The following is a 19,326-nucleotide window of genomic DNA, read 5'->3' as shown; positions in this document are numbered from 1 at the left end:
TTTTTTCCGAGGCACAAGATGTTTCGATAGAGGTTCCACTTTTTACTTTAAGCCCACTTTTCTCGATAATTTCCCTCAAATATCAAACAGCACTAAAGCCACGCCTCACGCTTCCAATCAGGTCTTTGGCAATCGGAATCACTTCGAGTCAAAATTCTTCCTCGCAGGAAAGCTTCTGTTGTCTTCTCCTCCTTCCAGGACATACATCACCCACGAAGATCCTATCAGATTTAATACAAGCAAAGAGCAAGTGTGCTGTCCTTAAATACGCACACCCTGAACACATGTAGTCCTCGAGTTTAGAGGGGCAGAGGGTGTATAACCTGTACCTATAGTGTTATTGGAAACAGTGAATGTAAGAGTACACATGCACAGCAATGTCTTCAAACTTTGGTTTAACTGCAGTTTGAATCCAGCTGCATCATAAACCCATCGTTTAATAAGAATTTCAAAGCAACATAAACAAGGTGATCTTGTATTTGATTATGGTTGGAGGAGCAGGAGGGACGAAAATAAATCAATATACCGTGGCTCGAATCAAAGTACTACAGATCAATTTTCAAGAAATGGATGCAGAGCTCACGGAGCAATGCTCGAATCAAAAAGTAGTTTACGGATGAGATACTCCCAAGAACGTGTTTTTACACACACATTTATATATATATATATATATATATATATACATATATATAAAATCAGTTGGGATATCACGGTGCATGTAATGAAATCACACCATGCCAAAACACCATCTGCAATGAAAAAGAAAACAAAGGTCGTGGTATCATTTCACTTGCAGTAATCCACAGGCTTGAAGGAACCAAATGCCAAGTTTAAAAAAAAAAAAATCCCAGGAACGAAAAAAACCTAAGGGGGAAAAAAAAATAAACAAAACCCTGTATCCAAGGCAAACCCAATTAAATTTGGATAGTTGAATCCAAAATCAGTGCAAAATAAAAAATAAAAAGGCACAAAAGCCTGTTCTCCGAAACAACAAATAATGTACATTTTTCAAAAGCCAAACAAACAATACGTGATTTAAAACAAAACAAAAAATAAAACTGGAACAAAAATAACTTTCAGCATTTTCATTTCCAAAAGACGAGATGGAGATGGATTCCAGAATGGTTATGAAAGTGTAATTTAAGAGCACGTTGAGGCCTTACATCAGATGCAGCATTCCCGTTAATGCTCTTCAACTTTCATTCTTGTTCCTTAATCCACACATCACGGCCATTGCCAAAGAACAGAAAAACTCAAAGCATTTACACATGGCGACAGAAAAGATACAGGAAGACTGTCCCAGACTCTCAAACGATGAATATAACCTTCATTCACGCACATAGGTAACGGGGTAAGCATTGCAAACAGACCGTTTTGGTTGTCTCAGAGAATCATAAGCTGGAGAGGATACAGAAGGAAAGTATAAAAAAATAGGAGGAAGGTGACAAAAGCTGAAGAGAATAGAGGAGACGGCCAAGGAAAGGCACAGAGGAAATGAAAGACAAGAGCAGGAGTAAAAAGGCAGAAGATGCACAAGCAAAAGTCACATCTCACGACCGAAAATGGTGTCACACAAGTTCGCCGCAATCTGACAAGCACTCAATGGCTGTATTCGACCAACAGAAAAATAAAAAGGAAAAAAAGAAAAAAAGGAGGAACAAAAACGAAGAGCAACCCCACAGTATTCAGCAGGTTCAGGGAGTGATGAGAGTGTCAATATTTTCACTGGTGGTCAGTACGCATCAGGTGGTGGTGAGTCCCTGTGTGTGCCAGAATTCTTCTTCAAGGTGTCCAGATACTCTTGTTGGGAGGCAGCTATCACGGAGGCCAAGATGTCGTCATCTTCCCAGTCGGTCAGCCCTGCGGTACATGTGGTTACCCACGTGTGAAAAGTGGATCTCGCATACATGGAAAAAAATTGCAAACGTCTCATCACATACACTTGGAAATAATTACGGAAACGTACAAGTGAAACATGTACTGGAGTCACAAACGAGTAACTGAAACGAGACGATTAATGTCCTGGTGTTAGAATTGAATTCTTAAAATGATACAAAAGAAAAGATCTCGTTTAAAAAAATAAAAAATCGAGTAAAATAACCATAAGTGGATGGAGGTTATATTTTTGCCTTAGTCAATCTGTCTGTTTGCAGAATATCTCAAAAGGTTATGGACGGATTTAGACGAAACTTGGTGGACCAGTTGGGTAGGAGACAAGACCAAGCCGATTTGATTTTTGATAAAGTACAGATGTAGATCCGGCCTATCGGCAGGCTACAAAATGTAAACTGTTGAACCTGACGGAGGTATGCACTCCACCAAGTTGCTATTCTAATTTCTCTCGTGGTCCCGGAATCAAACAATATATATATTTATCTCGGCACTCGCGGCTCACAAAACTCCCACTCCTACCAAACATGATTGATCGTAAATATCATCGTTTTACACTTACCCTGAGCCCCATTGACAAGTCCCATATATGACTTTTCATCGGTGTTAAGAAGCACGAGGGTTATGGGTAGATACCTTTCACAGCCCAAATCGTCAGGAGTATTTGCAATACGGGCTGCAATATATCAACTTTTTGGATCGGTTGATCAGAAAGTTATCCAACTGTTTTGTTGCGCAGAGGCATTTCAGAGGTATTTCCAACTGTTTCCCTTTCTCTCAGGTACTTTCCAAGTATCGTTGGCTTCCTCAAAACTTTGGAGAGACGTTTCATGCTACAATACTTATCTGGCATATATGATACACGTCGAGGCCGCCCCGATCGATTTCCAGGCAGGTGCATGCGCACCGAGCAATTTGGGGCGGCCTGCGTCATTTTGAAATTGCCGCAATGTAATCAAGTCTTAATTCTGCAGACGCCCTTTTCCCAAGCCAATTGATATGCATTCTATTTAATGTGACAACTGCTGCGCACTTTGACCGAGCATATAAAATTGTTGAAGCAGTATGATTCTCAACAGCAACATACATTTATACTGCTGAAGAGGCCCAGTTGCTTTCACATTGCATCAACAGGAAAAAAAAGCAATAAATAACTCCATGGATTGCATTCTTAATTGACCAATTCTAAGGGAAAGAGAGGAAATCCACTAATTGGAGAAAGTGTTGCAACTATTTTCATTGTTTTGGGCATTCCAGTAACTGGTAAATGTTCAAGTCAAAATACTAAATAAATATATAAAAAATACTTGGGAAATTATCATCGCCCAGGAAGCGCTGTGATGACACCGTGATGACGTCGGCTGCTGATGGGCGTTGCCCAGGATTAGCCGGTATCGTGCGTGTGTTTTGTGGCAAAAAGTCGTTTTGCATTTCTGTTTTAAGTTCATTTTAATACACATTTAAATTTAGCAAACGAGGAAGTTCCAATGCTTCAATATAGATCCATAATGACTGTCCAGACACCTTGAGCTTCTTGTATCGCACGGTTCAGTGCTGAAGTTCTGCTTCTGAGGCTTGCACCGTTCTGCAGTGAACGACCCTCTGATGGTCTCGGTGCCGGCGAGGTGCACTCTCCCTCCCCTGCCAGCATGGCCTTTTTGCCCCTGTTCATGGTTGTGGTGGTTTTGATGATGTTTGGGTTCGTGGCCTTTTGGGCCACTCCCTCAGTGGCCACCTCAGTGGATATTTGTTTTTTCTTTTTAATAAATTTGCAAAACTTTCTAAAATCCTATTTTCTCTCTGTCATTATGGGGTATTGAGTGTAGATTGATGAGGGAAAAAATGAATTTAAACGATTTCAGCATAAGGCTGCAACATAACAAAATGTGAAAAAAGTGAAGGGGTCTGAATACTTTCTGAATGCACTGCACATCCCTGCATTTGAACTTGTGATTTATATTTATTTATTTTGTAAGCAATCCTTGATTGTAAGTTATGAATATGTATGTATGTACATATAAACTCCACCAACATAAGTATGTATGTATGTATGTATGTATGTATGTATGTATGTATGTATGTATGTATGTATGTATAATTCAGCCATTGGCTGCCAGACATGCGTTTGATAAACCATTTTCGATTGATTGATTGGTATCCACGTGGTGAATAGGAGTGCCAGATTGGAAGTACGGGATGCAAAAGGACAGTGCATACCAAACGCGGTAGGGGACATCTGTTGCATGACTGTTCTGCAGTCCATGAGTGGGGAGGAAAATGCCATGCTTGCAGAATCCCTACTAGAGTGTGCCTGGCTGCTGGATGGCTGGGGTGAACAGGGGTGGGCACTTGTTCCTGCAAAAATGCACACAGTCCAGTCAATCGCTTAACACCGTGTACGAATGTGATAAATTATTCACCTGCATCTACTTGTATATGCCAAGGACTTTGCATATAATTAATTTGCAGTGGTAAAAAACATGGAGGGTTAAAAGCAATTTCCCGTATACCCCTGAAGATGGATGGCCAAAATACAATGTGGCAGCCACTCTGTGCCAGAAAGGCAAACCCTCAATGAGAAAACACTGGCTCAGCTTTCACATCAAAGCTATTACACATTAATTGCATGGTAAAAGGTCCGTCCACCCTGAGAGAAAACTACTCAAAAATAAATAACTTGCGGCCACAGACCAGCGGCTGGGGATGGCGGCTTCGAGAATCCAGGAGATGCTGGCTTCAGGCTTTCTGTTGAAGTTTCCTGGTGTTCTGGTGAGCTGCATAGCATGGAGCGTTGCCTCGGTGATCGTCCCCCAAGTTCATCGATGCCGGTGGCTGCCGCTGCTGTGGCAGAGCTGCACGTGGCTGTCACCTTCCGTGGCTGGTAGCACACAATCGGCCCTTACACATTACATTTGGAAGCACCTCTGCATCTCACCGTAACTAAAATTATCTCACCCGTCTCTGCATCCGTACCTAAAATTAGTAACTTATTCCAAAATATGCCAATACAAGTTTAACCAACCCGGCGATCATTCTTCTCTTGGTCTCTTAGCCATTGCAGGTATGACTCCCTTGCCACCTGCTCTTCGATGGCCTCGTTGGTTGCCTCCCAGTCTGTGGCACGCTTCTTATCCTCCAACATCTGCTGCTCTATCCAGGATTCCTCAGAAGTCGTGATAGCACTTTGCATCAGCGTTTTATCTGCATTCTAAATAAAAAATAAAATATACACGCCCACATACGCAAGCACACACACAATGAACACTTATTTACCCCATACCATGTCAAACTATCATTGCATCTTTTAAAGATGGCTCAATATCATTATATTGTGAAGATTTAAGACCATTATCAATATGCACAAAACCGAGCGCTTTTGGGAGCCGGAATAAACACTTTTCAATTACAATCAATTGCGATACACTTATCAAGATTCAAGTCCATCTCGATTGACCAAAACTCTCAGCTTGAATTTTGTTGTGCATTCTCATTACTGAAAAAAGCCTTTCAGTTCTGTAGAAGTGGAGTGTGTGATGCTAAAGCATCCAATGAAAAGGGACGACCCTCATTTTGTCAAGGAAAATAAATTAATTTCTCACTTGCGTAAAACACCCAAAATGTTAGCTTCAGTGTGCGAGAAAGGGTGAAAGAGCAGCCAAGTGCAAGAAGCTAAACTAAAATGGGCATGATTCACCAAACAAGCAAATGTATTTCCTCCACCTTTTTGTATACAGTACAAAGCCTAGGCTCATAGAAATACAAGATGGCAGACAGAAGGGAATGCACCTGGTGGGGCGGTAGGATAACACATGGGCACAGGGGGAGGAACGCAAGGGAGGGAGAGAGAAAAGAGGGAAGGAAACATAGCAACCAGCAAATAGATGGTGAAAGTTAGGGGAGGCATTTTGAGGATGGTAAATATAGCTGGTGGGGATGGAGAATAGCCTGAGATGGTGGTGCACTTATTCAGTTATGTTTCTTTTGTGCATTTATGTTTCTTTTCTTTTGTGCAGACTTTTATTCATTACAATCATTCCTAAAAATTTATATTGATGTATTCTTTTCTCCTTTATATTTTACCATCGTTTTTTTCTTTAAAGGAGTGAGCCTCAAGGAAGAGCAAGGTAGAACTGGCAGCGAGACAATCATTAAGAAAATGAATGAACAAGAAAAGTGGACAGTGAGGAGGGGAGGAAACACTGAAATTACCAAGTAAGATGGTTGGGTTATGAAAGGTTAATGGAGGTAATAAAGAACATGTGACAGAATTTGGGATGCCAAGAGATGGCGGTGCATTGCTTGCTTGAAGGCCTGGAGGGAAGAGCGAGACAGAAGTCTCTGGAAGGCGGTTCCACAGACGGGATAAGCAAGGAATAAAAGAGTTGAGGTGTGCAGTCAGCCAATATTTTAGAAGTTTAATCGGGAGGGGGTTACTGGAAGAACGTGATCCTGGAGTAGATCGAGAGGGGACGGAGGGCTGAGAAAGCAATGTTGGAGAAGAGGCGGTAAAAAACAGAGACCACCGACCTGCCTGCAATATGAAAGCAATAAACCTTAAACCTTGTGATTCAGCCTCATCATGGGAGATTCCGATAATTTTGAGAAATTTAGATTTTACAGAATCTGGAGAGACAGATGTTATGCTGGGGAGCCAACCCATAGCAGAGAGCAGAACTCCAATGAGCTACTGACAAAGGCCTTGTAGAGTGAGAGTACCTATAATTTTCCAAGAAGAAATTGGATCGACGGAAGATGTCCAGTCTGCGACTGGCTATGAAGGATGTCTTCAATATGAGATCGGCCCAGAAAAGGTCATAACTAATGGTGAGGCCTAAATATGCAAGAGACTGAACCTCTTCGAGTACATATCTTCCATATGACTGTGGTTGTGCTGTCTCCTGAGATAAACTGTGGTGAATCCTTTGCTGTTCATTATTTGCTTTACCTCCCACCCATTCTCACACTAATGCTCCTCCTTCTTTCTGGGTAGTAAAGAGATCGATTCATAATGATAGATCATACATGTACAGAGTATCCTTCCCAAAAGCATCGTACTGCAAGAGTTTTCTCTCTCAGAATAACTATCTCGGCAATGCGGCAACACATGAAATATAGGGTTCATGTTGTAGAGATAGTTATTCCTATATTTTTTCATGTGTTGCCGCATTGCCGAGATAGTTATTCTGAGAGAGAAAACTCTTGCAGTACGATGCAGAAGCATGGACGTCTCTTTCCTGATAAAACCGCACTCAACCTCTCCTGTCTCATTTACTCTTTTTAACCCTCATCCCCATTCAACCTCTCCTATCTCATTTACTCTTACCCTCACCTGCACCCCTACCAATCCAACCCCCATGACCAATGCTCCCCAACAACATATCCCCCACACTCCACAAAATCCCCCCCTCCCACACTCCACTAAATCCCCCCCCTCCCACACTCCACTAAATCCCCCCCCTCCCACACTCCACTAAATCCCCCCCCCCCCTTCCCACACTCCACTAAATCCCTCCCCCCCTCCCACACTCCACTAAATCACCCCACTCCCACACCACTAAATCCCCCCACTCCCACACCACTAAATCCCCCCACTCCCAAACCACTAAATCCCCCCCCCCTCCCACACTCCACTAAATTCCCCCTCCCACACTCCACTAAATTCCCACCTCCTCCAATAACTACCCACCCCTCCCAACAACCCCCCCCCCCCCCCACCCCATGCAACACACCTCCCCCCTAACACCCTTTCCAAACAATCTCTGTCATGTACTCAGCTATGCATGACCCGAACAATTTCATCAGCTCCACCAACATAAGAAACTTGCACTCCAATCTAATGCCTCTCATATTAAGGTTGCTGCTTCATCTCCCGATTAGAGTATCTTCAGAAAGTATTCAAACCCTTTGATTATTTTTTAACCTTTTGTTGTGCTACAGCCTGAATGTAAAATGGATTAAATTGAGATTTTTTTTGTCACTGCTCTACACTTAATACCCCATAATGGCAAAGTAGATTTAAAAAATAGAAATTGTTGCAAATTTTATTACAATTACAAATTTTACAAATCTTTACAAACAATTAAAAATGAAAAGCTGAAATGTCTCGAGTCAGTAAGTATTCAACCCCTTTGCTATGACACTCCAAATTGAGCTCAGGTGCTTCCAATTTCCTTCGATAATCTTTGAGAAGTCTCTACAACTTGATTGGAGTCCACCTGTTGCCAATTCATTTGATTGGACATGATTGAGAAAGAAATGCACCTTTCTATAAAAGGTCCCACAGTTGACAGCGCATGTCAGAGCAGAAACTCTACCTTGAAATCCAAAGAACTGTCCGTAGAACGTAAACGAAGCTCGTGCAAGAGCTAAAAGTCCTTGTGAAATTTAAATCCAATTGAATATCTCTAAATTAAAGTTTCACTCCATAGCTTGTTTGAATGCATCTTATTTCTGTTTGTGGTATATTATACTCCAAAGCATGATGCCCTCAACCAACTGGCTCCCTCTTATCCTCTCATCCCAACTATTTCTTCATGAGGTGCAATGACTTCAATAGTCACAATTCCAGCAAGCTTAGTATCAATAATAAACCAATCTGTTGGATCTCCATGCAAATCCCCCCCACTCGACTTTATAATATCCAACTTTCCTTCCAATCTTTCCTTTCTGCTCCAAATGGCTCTTCAGATGACGTACTATTGAAAGCGTCTCTTTAATGGTATTCGGGGGAACCACCAATGTGCTGCTGTGTCTAGCAGTTTCATCAGGCAGATTGGTATGGTCTGCAGTCCACCATTTCTCCCAGTATGTGTCTGGTCCACTATCTTCATCTCTATCTCTATCTCTATAGTATGTGGGACTCATTTATCAACAAACGACTTTCATCATCAGTTCATACCTTCTGCTAGTCCTGCCCCTATATCTGGTCCCTGGTACGATTCATGAGGAGGTGAAGCAATTGCCAGAAAGCAGATTGCATTTCCTCTTCTAAAGCCAACCCCACTGATGATAACATTCCAAGCGCCGCATAGCTTGCAACCATTATGTTTCCGTCCTCAGACATTCAGTGGCATGCTCACATGTATGGTCAGAATTTGCATGTTTCTTTCTTTCACCATTTACAAAACTTGGGGGCATCTCATAAAATTTGTACATTGGAAACATGCTCCACATCTGTTCCTTCATTTTTGAAGGATGGGATCAAGATAGACACTGCTCAACCATCTCTTTGCAGAAAAGTCCCACTGATGATAACATAACGTTGGATAAGTCCAACGTCCCCAATTCCTCTCCCTGCACCCATCCCTTGACACATTCTACAACATCTGAACTTTCCTCCTGCCAAGGTGAAGTTCCTAACCTCTCTCGATGACTTAACTTGTTCTGCTCAAATGTCATAATACTCAAATAATTCATCTGTTGTATACCCTTGTTCTCTCAAATTTTACCATTTTCTGAGAGCCACCTGCCTGCCTGCATCATGCAAAATTACAAAAGGTACAAATTCATACGCATGAGAGTCCAAACTGACCCTCTTAATTAAAGTCCAGGCAGCCTCCTCACTATCATAAGCAAGGTAATGGAATCGATGATTGCAGTAGACCCCAAGACTCATCTTTTCTCCAACTCTGCAAGTTTCTGATAATCTGAATCTTAGGATCTCCATTAGTAGGACTTCCGCTCAGGTCAATCCACCCTGCATATATGCTGCCTCTTCGATGGCAACAATGTAAGGATACCTTCAATCTCAAACACGAGGGCAGCGTCCTCTCACTGGACATCTCCCGTGCATTTTATTCAGTCTGGCATGCTGCCCCAATTTCCAAACTGTGATCTAATGGCATCAAAAGTTCCCTCCTATACTGGATATCTCATTTCCTGTGCACTCGCAAGCAAGAGGTCACCTTGGATCAAATTGCAGTCCATGCTGTATCTCTAAAGGCAGGTGTTCCTCAAGGTTATTTTTGAGCTTAATTGCATTCTCCCCCAAAAAGATCCAGTGTGTGACTTTGAAGACGAATTTACTCTGTGCAGAATAGTTGGCACCCCTCTGCTGGTAAGGCTGGAGCAACATCCCATTTGACTGATCTGAAGAAAGTATGCAATTGGTAATCTACTCAGAACATGGGTTTTAGGGCAAATAAGATCAACATTCTCAATATGTCCCTGCATAAGTAACTCGGTCAACTCTGCCCATTTCTGTAGTCAGCCTTAGAGAGGTATACACCTCTGGAGCTCCTGGGCCTCAGTATCAGTTACAACTTATGTGGAGCAGATCATATCTCCAATCTGACATGAAAAGACAGCCACTGCCTTTGCAGGGCCAAGTCCTTCTCCTGTTATACTCAGTTTATGATGGTGGACAAAGCCTTTGTCCGAAGTGTCATGGAATAATGCTCCCCACTGTGGACTGATGATACTACTTCCCATCTTACCCCTGTTGAAATCCTTAAATGGCCCTTTGTCACAAGAATCTCACTTCAGGAAGTAGTCTTAATGAGTGCTTCTTGTGCACCATAGGCAGGTTGGTGGCCTTGCAGTTTTTCATATTTTAACCGGCTCTATTCTGATCTTACTTCTCCTGTCTTCTCACTTCTTCACTAAGCCCAAGCCCCTCCAGGACACATTATGCCAGAAACCCTTTTCTCGTTACCCTCCAAAGGTCGAAGCTCTACGCCCACCTCCGTTCTTTAAAACCCCTCTTTTCTCACCCGTGGAATCGTCTTCCCGAATCCATTGTCGAAAGCTCATCCTTACAGTATTTCAAGTCTGCTGCCTACTACCACCTCATGGTCAACCCCATTTCTACGAGTAAGCTTAACTACACTTGCTGAGATCTGTTCCCACCTTTCACCTGAAATTCCCTCCTTGGGCTGTGGTGCATCCATTTGTCGTCATTCCCAGTGTTTTCCCTTTGCCCCCATTTTGTCTGTTGATCCTTGCTCTTCAATGCATGAGCCTCGATACCTGTAGTAAAAAAAAAAAAAAAAAGTACATTTTATATTTTAGCTATAAATAAATAAATATAGCTTAAAATCGAAGTGGGATAAATTTTGAAGGATCACATTACAAACAATAAAGAGTTAACAAAATGTTGAAAATGATTCAAGGCAAACAGATTGTGAAATAATTGTAAATAGTAACGGTATAAACAAAGTTTTATGGTTTCATAATTAAATGATTTACTCACATTTGGCTTTAAGTTTGAGGTGTGCTCTGTTTGTATGCATGTGTGTGTATGTGCATGTGTATGTGTGTGTTTTTGGTCATTATCTCCATAATTTGGCTTTTCAAAGGTGGAAAGGAGTCCTCCCAGGACTCGAAGTATCCACCCCCATCTTTGGCGAAAGATTGTGATTCATGGGCCAAGTTGTGAATTTGTGTTATCAGAGTTTTGTTCCAAGGGCTCTTTTCAGGATAGTCACTGAGCCCCATACAGACTCAAACTGTAGTTCATTTGTGGTACTGTTACCAGGAATGGTTTTTACGATCTCGGTAAGGTTCTTCTTCATCATTCCCGTTGCTCTAATTATCACTGGTACAATTTTGGCACTCTTCAGCTTGCAGTATCTCTTCGCTTCATTCTTGAGGTATTGGTATTTGACCTTTTTCATGATTTCTGCATTATTTAGGCCAAAATCACTGGGTATTGATATCTCAATCAGCAATACTGTCTTTTCCTTTTTATGCATGAGTACTATGTTCACACTCATGAGTTCACATTCATGAGGCTGATCGCAGTGCTTTTTCTATGTTCACACTGGTTGGGATCATCAGGTCACATGTGAGCATTATGTCCTTGCTTTCAACGATTGCTTTTGGTTCATATTTTCATGAGTTTTGTGGAACTAGGATATTGCAATTTGTACAGATGTGCCAGTGGATTGACATACCTTGTTGTGCCTTTAGGTGCACAGCTGCTCTGACATGAGTTTTTTTTTACATCCCAATAGGAGGTGACTTGTGCTTTGTTTCTACCTTGCAGAACCTACACTTGTCCGATTGACTCAGTCCTGCCATCTTCTTAACGCCATTTGTATAGTGTCCTTTGTCTTGGGTATGAATAATGATTTATTCTCCGTCCCAATTGAGCTGACCTCTTCTTAGCCATTCCAGTGATCCTTCTTTGTCTATCCACAATCTGTCTAACTCTGTTTTATATTTTCCTACTCTTTGTCTTTCTCCCAGTTGTCACTATATATCTGCAGGCATTTCACCGTGTATTTTTATTTTGTCTTTTTTTTGCAATCGTTGGGCTCTGTATTTGTTGCTGCTTTGGTTTGGTGCATGACATATTCTAATTGCACCTGTTTTTGGAAGTTTTCTGCAAGGTGAGTGAGAGATACCTTTTCTGGTTTGTTGTGTTCATGGTTGTACACAAATTGTGTATGTGTGTATGTATGTGTATGTGTATGCGTATACATGCATGTGCGTGCTGGCGTATGCATGCATGCTTGTAACACTTCATTCTAAACAGTTCCTGCTGTCGAAGATAATCATAATGGTACCGTTGGAAAGCTAATAATCTATTTAATTGGAACAAAAAGTCATGTCCATTTCATCAAAAATATGCCTCTTTTAAAAGACCCTCTTTAGATATTGAAGAAGCAGGAATGTGAGTTTAATGCAGTGCTTCTAACAGTAAGATATATTAAATTACGACTGCAGGAACCCTTTAGGACACGGAAGGCGCACACTAAACAACAACAACCACAGCCACGACAACAATTACGTGTTATAAAAGATCCTTTTCATGCGTATTATTCATTTTACATTCTCATTGCCACTTTACCAAAAGACATGCAGTATGTTTGAATTCAGCGCTGGTGCAAGGGTACTAGGCACCCCAGGTAACTTCAGTGTTTGTAACCCCAATTAGCAATGACCAGAATTGGATGTCTATGGAGTCCTCCCTCCCCCGCCCCCCTCTCACCTCGCTCACGTCATCCTCACCCTACTGTGTCTGTCTCCTCTCCCCTTGTTCCATCTGTGTTTAACTCCCAAATCACCTATTGTCCTTTCACACCTGAACACCTCAAATGGCACATATGCACAACCCTTGGACACTCGCTAGCAAATGGAACCACACGTGCACTTCCTCAATGCTGAGGGAGCACATGCGCAAACCCGCAGGGCAGGGGAAGACACCTCTCGATAGGTAGCCGTTAGCCGGGCTAAAAGGTAGCAAGACGTGCCAATCGGGGCCAAAGCCAGAGAGAGGGAGAGCCAGACAGAACCACATAAACCTACGGGCACCGCAGAGAAACAGACAGAGATGCTGACATGTCATACAAGACGGCCGAGTGGAGAAAGGTCCGCAAGGTGGAAAGGAATCCAAAGACATGCCTGCACTATAGCATCTTTTGCATCTCGGCTGCCCAGGAAGACCAGTCTCGTCTTAAGGATAGCCGTTAGCATCCACGTTAAGTGCGTCGATTGGGCTTCTCTGTACTGTTTATTCATGTTTGCTTCATGTGTCCCAATCCCCATTATTTATCAAGCATGTTCCTTTTTAAAGTGTATCGCTGTGCATTTTGAGCCATGGTATAATCCTCTAGCCCAGCAGAACCAATTCCCTCTAAACAGCACGTGTGCGAAAAATGCCATGCAGTTAAAATAATAAATCTTCACCACACTGCACCAGGGAATCACCACTCATGTGAAGGATTTCCGTACGGCACAGTTTGGGACTTTATCTCCGGCAGTTTTACCTTCCCCTTTACTGTATGTGTGCAAGGGTACTAATGTAAGCGATTTCATGGCACAGTTTGGGACTTTATCTCCAGCAGTTTTACCTTCCCCTTTACTGTATGTGTGTGAAGAAGATTTAATAAATTCCCTATCCTGATGGTGGCAGTAGCGTCACACTGTTACCTACTTCCATCAGGCGTCTGGTTGTGTGGCGTTGAGAAAACTGTTGACAATATCCCATGTTTGACCTTGCAAAACATTCTTTCCCTATGAGCATTAGCCTGCCTTGTACAATTTCTCTTTGAGGCGGCAGTATGTGACATTGGGGTGAGATGAACTTTGGACGTTGTTTTGAGATATTTTGATCTTTGAGGAAAGTAAATTAAGCCGACTGCGGATTGTGGCTCGCTGAGATGTTGGAGCCGGCTGTGTAAGAACCATGATGTCATACTAAGTGGTGTTACTAGCCTACACGCCACATCTTCCATGCATGTTTCCTTATCTATTAATAAACCTCTTGTGCACTGTCCGAGTTTAACAAGGTGCTTATTCCTGGGAATGGGATTAAAACCCACGACAAAGCTGGCGACAGAGGATGGGATTCGCCCGGAGGTGAGAGAGACAATGTCGTTGCTCAGTGACGGCAAGGTTTCCAGGCGCCCTATAGAGAGGTGAGAACTTTCTCAGTAGAATGGTCACTTGCCGCCATTGAGTGAAGGATTCTGTCTTGAAACTAAATATATGCATGTCCATACAAAGGTCAAGATGCCCCCTGGGTGACAAGATGTCTGCAATTCCTCTCGCCTGTACGTGACACAACCTTTGGACTACTGCGGCATAATTCAAAACGTTACAGCTGCTGTGGCCTTGATGATGAGATAATCGGCCACTTTCGAGACTATAAAATCGAAATCACAGAGCGACTGGGAGAGAGGGGTCCTTGCCGAATTGATGTTACTGTTCTGTATTTGGATGTTCCTTTGATGTACTTTTTGATAGGTACTTCAAGTACCTTTGTATTTTGGTATGTTCTTTGTGTATAAAAGTCAGACTCCCTCTCCCGAGCATAAAAAATATTCTTCAATGTAATCCCATGCAGAGAACAATCAATTATTTCATTAAAATTGTGTTGACCTAATAATAATGATCTAAATTGTTCCTCTTCAAATGTAAGCGATTTTCCGCAAAATTGACTAAGTCGGCCATTTTGACACTTCCGGTCACGTGATCAGCATGAACTCTGCAATTTATCAGGACCCTGCCATAATGTTGTAACCCACATTTGGTGGCATTCTGACTGGTGGGCCTGGAGAAGATTTTTGAAGGCGTTTACCAAGTCCGCCATTGTGACCAACTTAAAGTCACATTACCAGAACGATCTTTGCAATCCCCATTATGAGTCAGAAGCAATCCCAACCAAAATTCAGCTTGATCGGCCCAGCAGTTTGACCAGAGAAATTAAAATAGGAGACGGCCAGACGGACGGTGCATGATGACAATACCCTATCTGAGAAATTTCAATTCCAGATAAGCTAATAATCTAGCCATTCTAGCTGCTGGGCAGCTATGAAGGCTTGGTGCATGCAGCAAAAATAATGCAGTTCTTGCATGCTTTGAATGTTATGTCCTTGTTTATGTCCGAGCTCTTTCTTTTTGGTTTACAGACCTCAGATAAGTCGATCCATCATATCAATTCTGAGTATCTAAAGCAACAAAGCAGGAAGGACCGTTTTTAAATCTTTGGTATGACTCGTCCAAGGTCAAAAAATACGTCGTCACACCACAAAATACTTCATTAAACCAGTGGGGCACCTTTCCCAGACTCAAGGCAGACACTAACCATTAAGCTACCGAATATGGCACCAAAAGCTCTCTGAGAAAAACAAAACACGCAATTATTCACTGGAAAAAAACATAACAAAAGCAGTAAACTAAAGCAAACTTACCCCAGGTTTGAAAGAAGGAAGGCCAAGTCCGACACCAATGGTAGCCTTGTTTGGGTTCACAACAGAGTTGTAGTGTGCATTCTGGTGGTAGCTGACTCGAATAGGTTCATTATCAGATTTATATATACTGTGAAAGGTATTTATAGGATCTGAAAAGAAAGGTAGGATACACAAGAACCTCAAGACATTGAAAATGATTTGTATTTTAGAATTGGAAATGCATAAATGGATAATTCTACATGTTCATTCATACATCAGTATAAATATTGAAAATTATTTGTATTTTAGAATTGGAAATGCATAAAGGGATAATTCTACATGTTCATTCATATATCAGTATAAATGCAGTATCGCTTCTGCCAAAGCATGGACATGGTCACTATTCTAATGCAAGAATCTACATAATACGTACTTAAAAAGGAAGGGTTGGGGTTAAAAAAAAAATGAGGAATTTGTGCAAGTAAAATAAATCGTAACTGGCTTTTCAGTACAGTGAAGTTATTGAACTATTGAACTCGAGATCTCGCGAGATCTTGGAGACGGCGGCAGGGATTTTCGAAGCTCCACACGGTCTCCACGTTTTTCGAAGTTAAGTCTGTTCACAATTGTATTTTGTCGAAACTGTATTTATCTTTCGGTGTGTGAAGTTATTGTGTGCAACTTTGGTTGTTTCTCGGTGTTTATCTTTCATAAATTGATCGTCTGTTTGCCGTGTCGCGAGCAAGGCCTTGTACAGTGTGCACTGTACAACCTTGAGGCTTTGTTTTTCTCTCAGTGGTCCGTCGTTTGTGATCCAATAACTTTCGTTCTCTGTATTCCCAGTCTTTTCACCCATAGCCTACTTCCTTGTGTAAATCTCAACTCAAAAAAAAAAAAAAAAAAAAAAAAACAAACAAAAAAACATTTCCTTCTCTGTTCTCATTCGTTTATTCATTCTTATTCGTTCGTTCGTTCGTTCTTCGACCACGTGTTTCTCCCCCATTTCCCCAGATAGTTTTCACTCATTAACCTTCAATGTTTACACTTTCCCCTCAAGTTATGTATTCCGTCATATTTTATAACACCTTTTTCTTCTTCTTCTTTAAAAGGCTGCTTTCGACTTGCTCACCAAATCAATTCATCCCAAAAAAAATATCCATCTCCTATAGTGCCTTTGTTCTACATTCCCTAAACTCTCCTGCACTCCATCCTCCATCCAGCGTCCTTAAACGTATTTTTAACTCGAAGGTCACAAGAAACTCATTTTGCAATAAATGTTCGTTTCCCATAAATCGTACACTTTCAAAAATCCAATCTCACCCCTCCCCTCCAAATCTTCCCCATAACCCCTCCCCTCCAAATCTTACCCATCACCCCTCCCCTCCAAATCTTCCCCATCACCCATCCCTTTCAAATCTCCCCCCTTGCCCCCTCCCTCCTAAACTACTCCCTCACCCCTCCCCGCCAAGACGCCCCCTCGCCCCTCCCCTCCTAGACTCCTGCCTCACCCCTCCCCTCCAAATCTCCCCCATATCCCATCCCTTTCAAATCCCTCCCCTTGTCCCTTCCCTCCCAAACTCCCCCCTCACCCCTCCCCTTCAAATCTCCCCACCCTCATTGCTTCTCAATTTCCCCCCGCTCACTCCCCCTCCTCAAAGCGTCCTCCCCGCTTCTTCCCCCTTCAAACTCTCACCTCCATCTCCCCCAACCTTCTGCCTCGCTCTTCCCCCTCCTCAAATAACACCTCATTGTGGCTCACCCAATCACCATCAAACCTTTTGTCCGCCCCATCCTTCCCTTTCTCCGAGCTATTCTGAAATCTCTGACACACCTTCAACAGCTCTCCCTACCTCTTCCACCTCTTCCACATCTTACCCTACCCCTCCTCCCCCCTGTTCTGTATCTGATGCTCCCCCTTCCTCTTCATTAACGGTATGGACCTCAAACATCCGGGGCCTTCGTTCAAACTTAACTGATCTCTCCATACAGGTTGCTTCTGTCAAACCAGACGTGATCTGCTTAACAGAAACTTTCCTCCTTTATGATGTCTCTGATTCCATAGTATCTCTCCCGGGCTACTCCCTCCTCCGGTATGATAGACCTGAGCCTCGTCCTGGAGGCGGGGTTGCTATCTTTATCAAAAACTCTCTTCCTCACTCGCCCTGCACTGCACTCTCTCCACCTCACCCCCAGGAATACCTCTGGCTACGGCTTCCCCTTCGCTCCCACCTCTTGTTCATATGTGTGTTGTACCGTCCACCAAACAGTGATGACTCCATCTACATCTCGCTGTCTGATGATATGGACCAACTTCTATCTACTCATCCCAACTCTCTCTTCCTCATATGTGGTGATTTCAACTGTCATCATGCCAGTTGGCTGGGTGTGGGTACCTCTCTCACCAGCCATGGCTCCTCAGCAAAGGACTTCTGCGACTCACTGGGACTGACACAATCTGTCAATTTCCCGACCCGGATCTCAGTCAACGGAACATCTTCTCTTCTGGACTTGGTTATGACTAACTTCCCTGAAAATGTCTGCTGCTCTTCTTCTGCTCCGATCGGATCATCTGATCATGTCCTTGTTAAAGTGGACATCTCTCTGACCATCCTCAGGGAGCCTGCTCAGCGTCGACGAGTCTGGCATTTCACTCAGGCCAACTGGCACGGTCTTCAAGCAGCCATCAATCATCTGGACTGGTCTCCCATCTCTACCACCTCTGACATCAACTCATCCTGGGAATTCTTCCAAAGTAAATTGCTCTCTCTCATGCACAGATTTATCCCATCTCGTCTTCAGTTGTCATACCCTTCGTCCCGTCCATGGTACACGGAATCTTGTGGTGAGGCTGTTGCCCAGAAACAACTTGCCTTCGTCTCCTGGAAAGCAAATCCAACGGAAGGAAATCTCATTTCCTTTCACAAAGCCCGAAACAAGTGTGTGTCCACCCTCAGGAGAGCCAGGAAACAATATCTCTCCGTTCTCAAGACCGAACTCTCTTATCTGTCTCCCTCTTCCAAATCCTGGTGGCGTCTGGTCAAATCCGTTTCTGGTGTTTGTTCCCCCTCCATCCCCTCCCTTACCTCAAACGGCTATACAGCTGACTCCGCACGTGAAAAAGCTGAATGCCTCAACTCTGTGTTTGCCTCTAAATCTTGTGTCCCAAACCCATCCCTCTCTGTACCCACCATACCCAGTCGTACCCTGCTGCTCCTGGACTCCGTGTCCTTTCCTCCTGACAAGGTGGAAAAGTTTCTGTCAACCCTCGACTCTGATTCTGCAACTGGACCCGACGGCATCAGCCCACGGGTCCTAAAATCCTGCTCTGCTGCTCTATCTCACCCTCTCGCTGTTCTCTTCACCCTCTCTTTTGCTCAAGGTCAACTGCCATCTGCTTGGAAATCAGCCAACATCACCGCTTTGCACAAAAAAGGTGCAAAAACAGATCCTAGCAACTACAGACCAATCAGCCTTCTCCCAATTATCAGCAAAGTCATGGAATCCATCATTGCTTCTGATATGAAATCTTTCCTCTTCTCCAATGGCTTGATCTCTGATCATCAATTTGGTTTCAGACCAGGTCACTCTACTCTGGACATGCTGCTTCTGCTGTCTCAACAATGGATGGAGGTCCTCAATGCCAAACAGGAAATTAGAGCTGTCTCCCTCGACATATCACGTGCCTTCGACACGGTCTGGCACCCCGCTCTGCTCACCAAACTCTCCTCCTTTGGTATCCATGGAAATCTCCATGCATGGCTGGCGGACTTCCTCTCTAGTCGTCGTCAACGTGTGGCCCTGAATGGGTTTCTCTCATCTC

General features: G+C 43.1%; 1 protein-coding gene across 1 annotated transcript in view; it reads right to left on the bottom strand.

The window, feature by feature from the left end:
• Nucleotides 1-378: 378 nt before the first annotated feature.
• Nucleotides 379-19,326, bottom strand: part of OTUD5 (OTU deubiquitinase 5) — an 84,651-nt gene continuing 65,703 nt past the window's right edge. Inside the window, exons 5-9 of the mRNA XM_068134493.2 lie at nucleotides 15,528-15,676; nucleotides 4,913-5,098; nucleotides 4,582-4,768; nucleotides 4,108-4,245; nucleotides 379-1,860 (exon numbers count right to left, since the gene is read on the bottom strand). Coding sequence (XP_067990594.2) covers nucleotides 1,733-1,860; nucleotides 4,108-4,245; nucleotides 4,582-4,768; nucleotides 4,913-5,098; nucleotides 15,528-15,676 — 788 coding nt within the window. The 3' untranslated portion in view covers nucleotides 379-1,732. The remainder of the gene's footprint in view (nucleotides 1,861-4,107; nucleotides 4,246-4,581; nucleotides 4,769-4,912; nucleotides 5,099-15,527; nucleotides 15,677-19,326) is intronic.

The sequence above is a fragment of the Myxine glutinosa genome, chromosome 1 (genome assembly GCF_964187855.1).
Source record: "Myxine glutinosa chromosome 1, kmMyxGlut1.1, whole genome shotgun sequence".
Taxonomy (NCBI): Eukaryota; Metazoa; Chordata; class Myxini; order Myxiniformes; family Myxinidae; genus Myxine; species Myxine glutinosa.
Note: the sequence above shows the minus strand (reverse complement) of the source record. Positions and strands in the feature narration are given on the sequence as shown.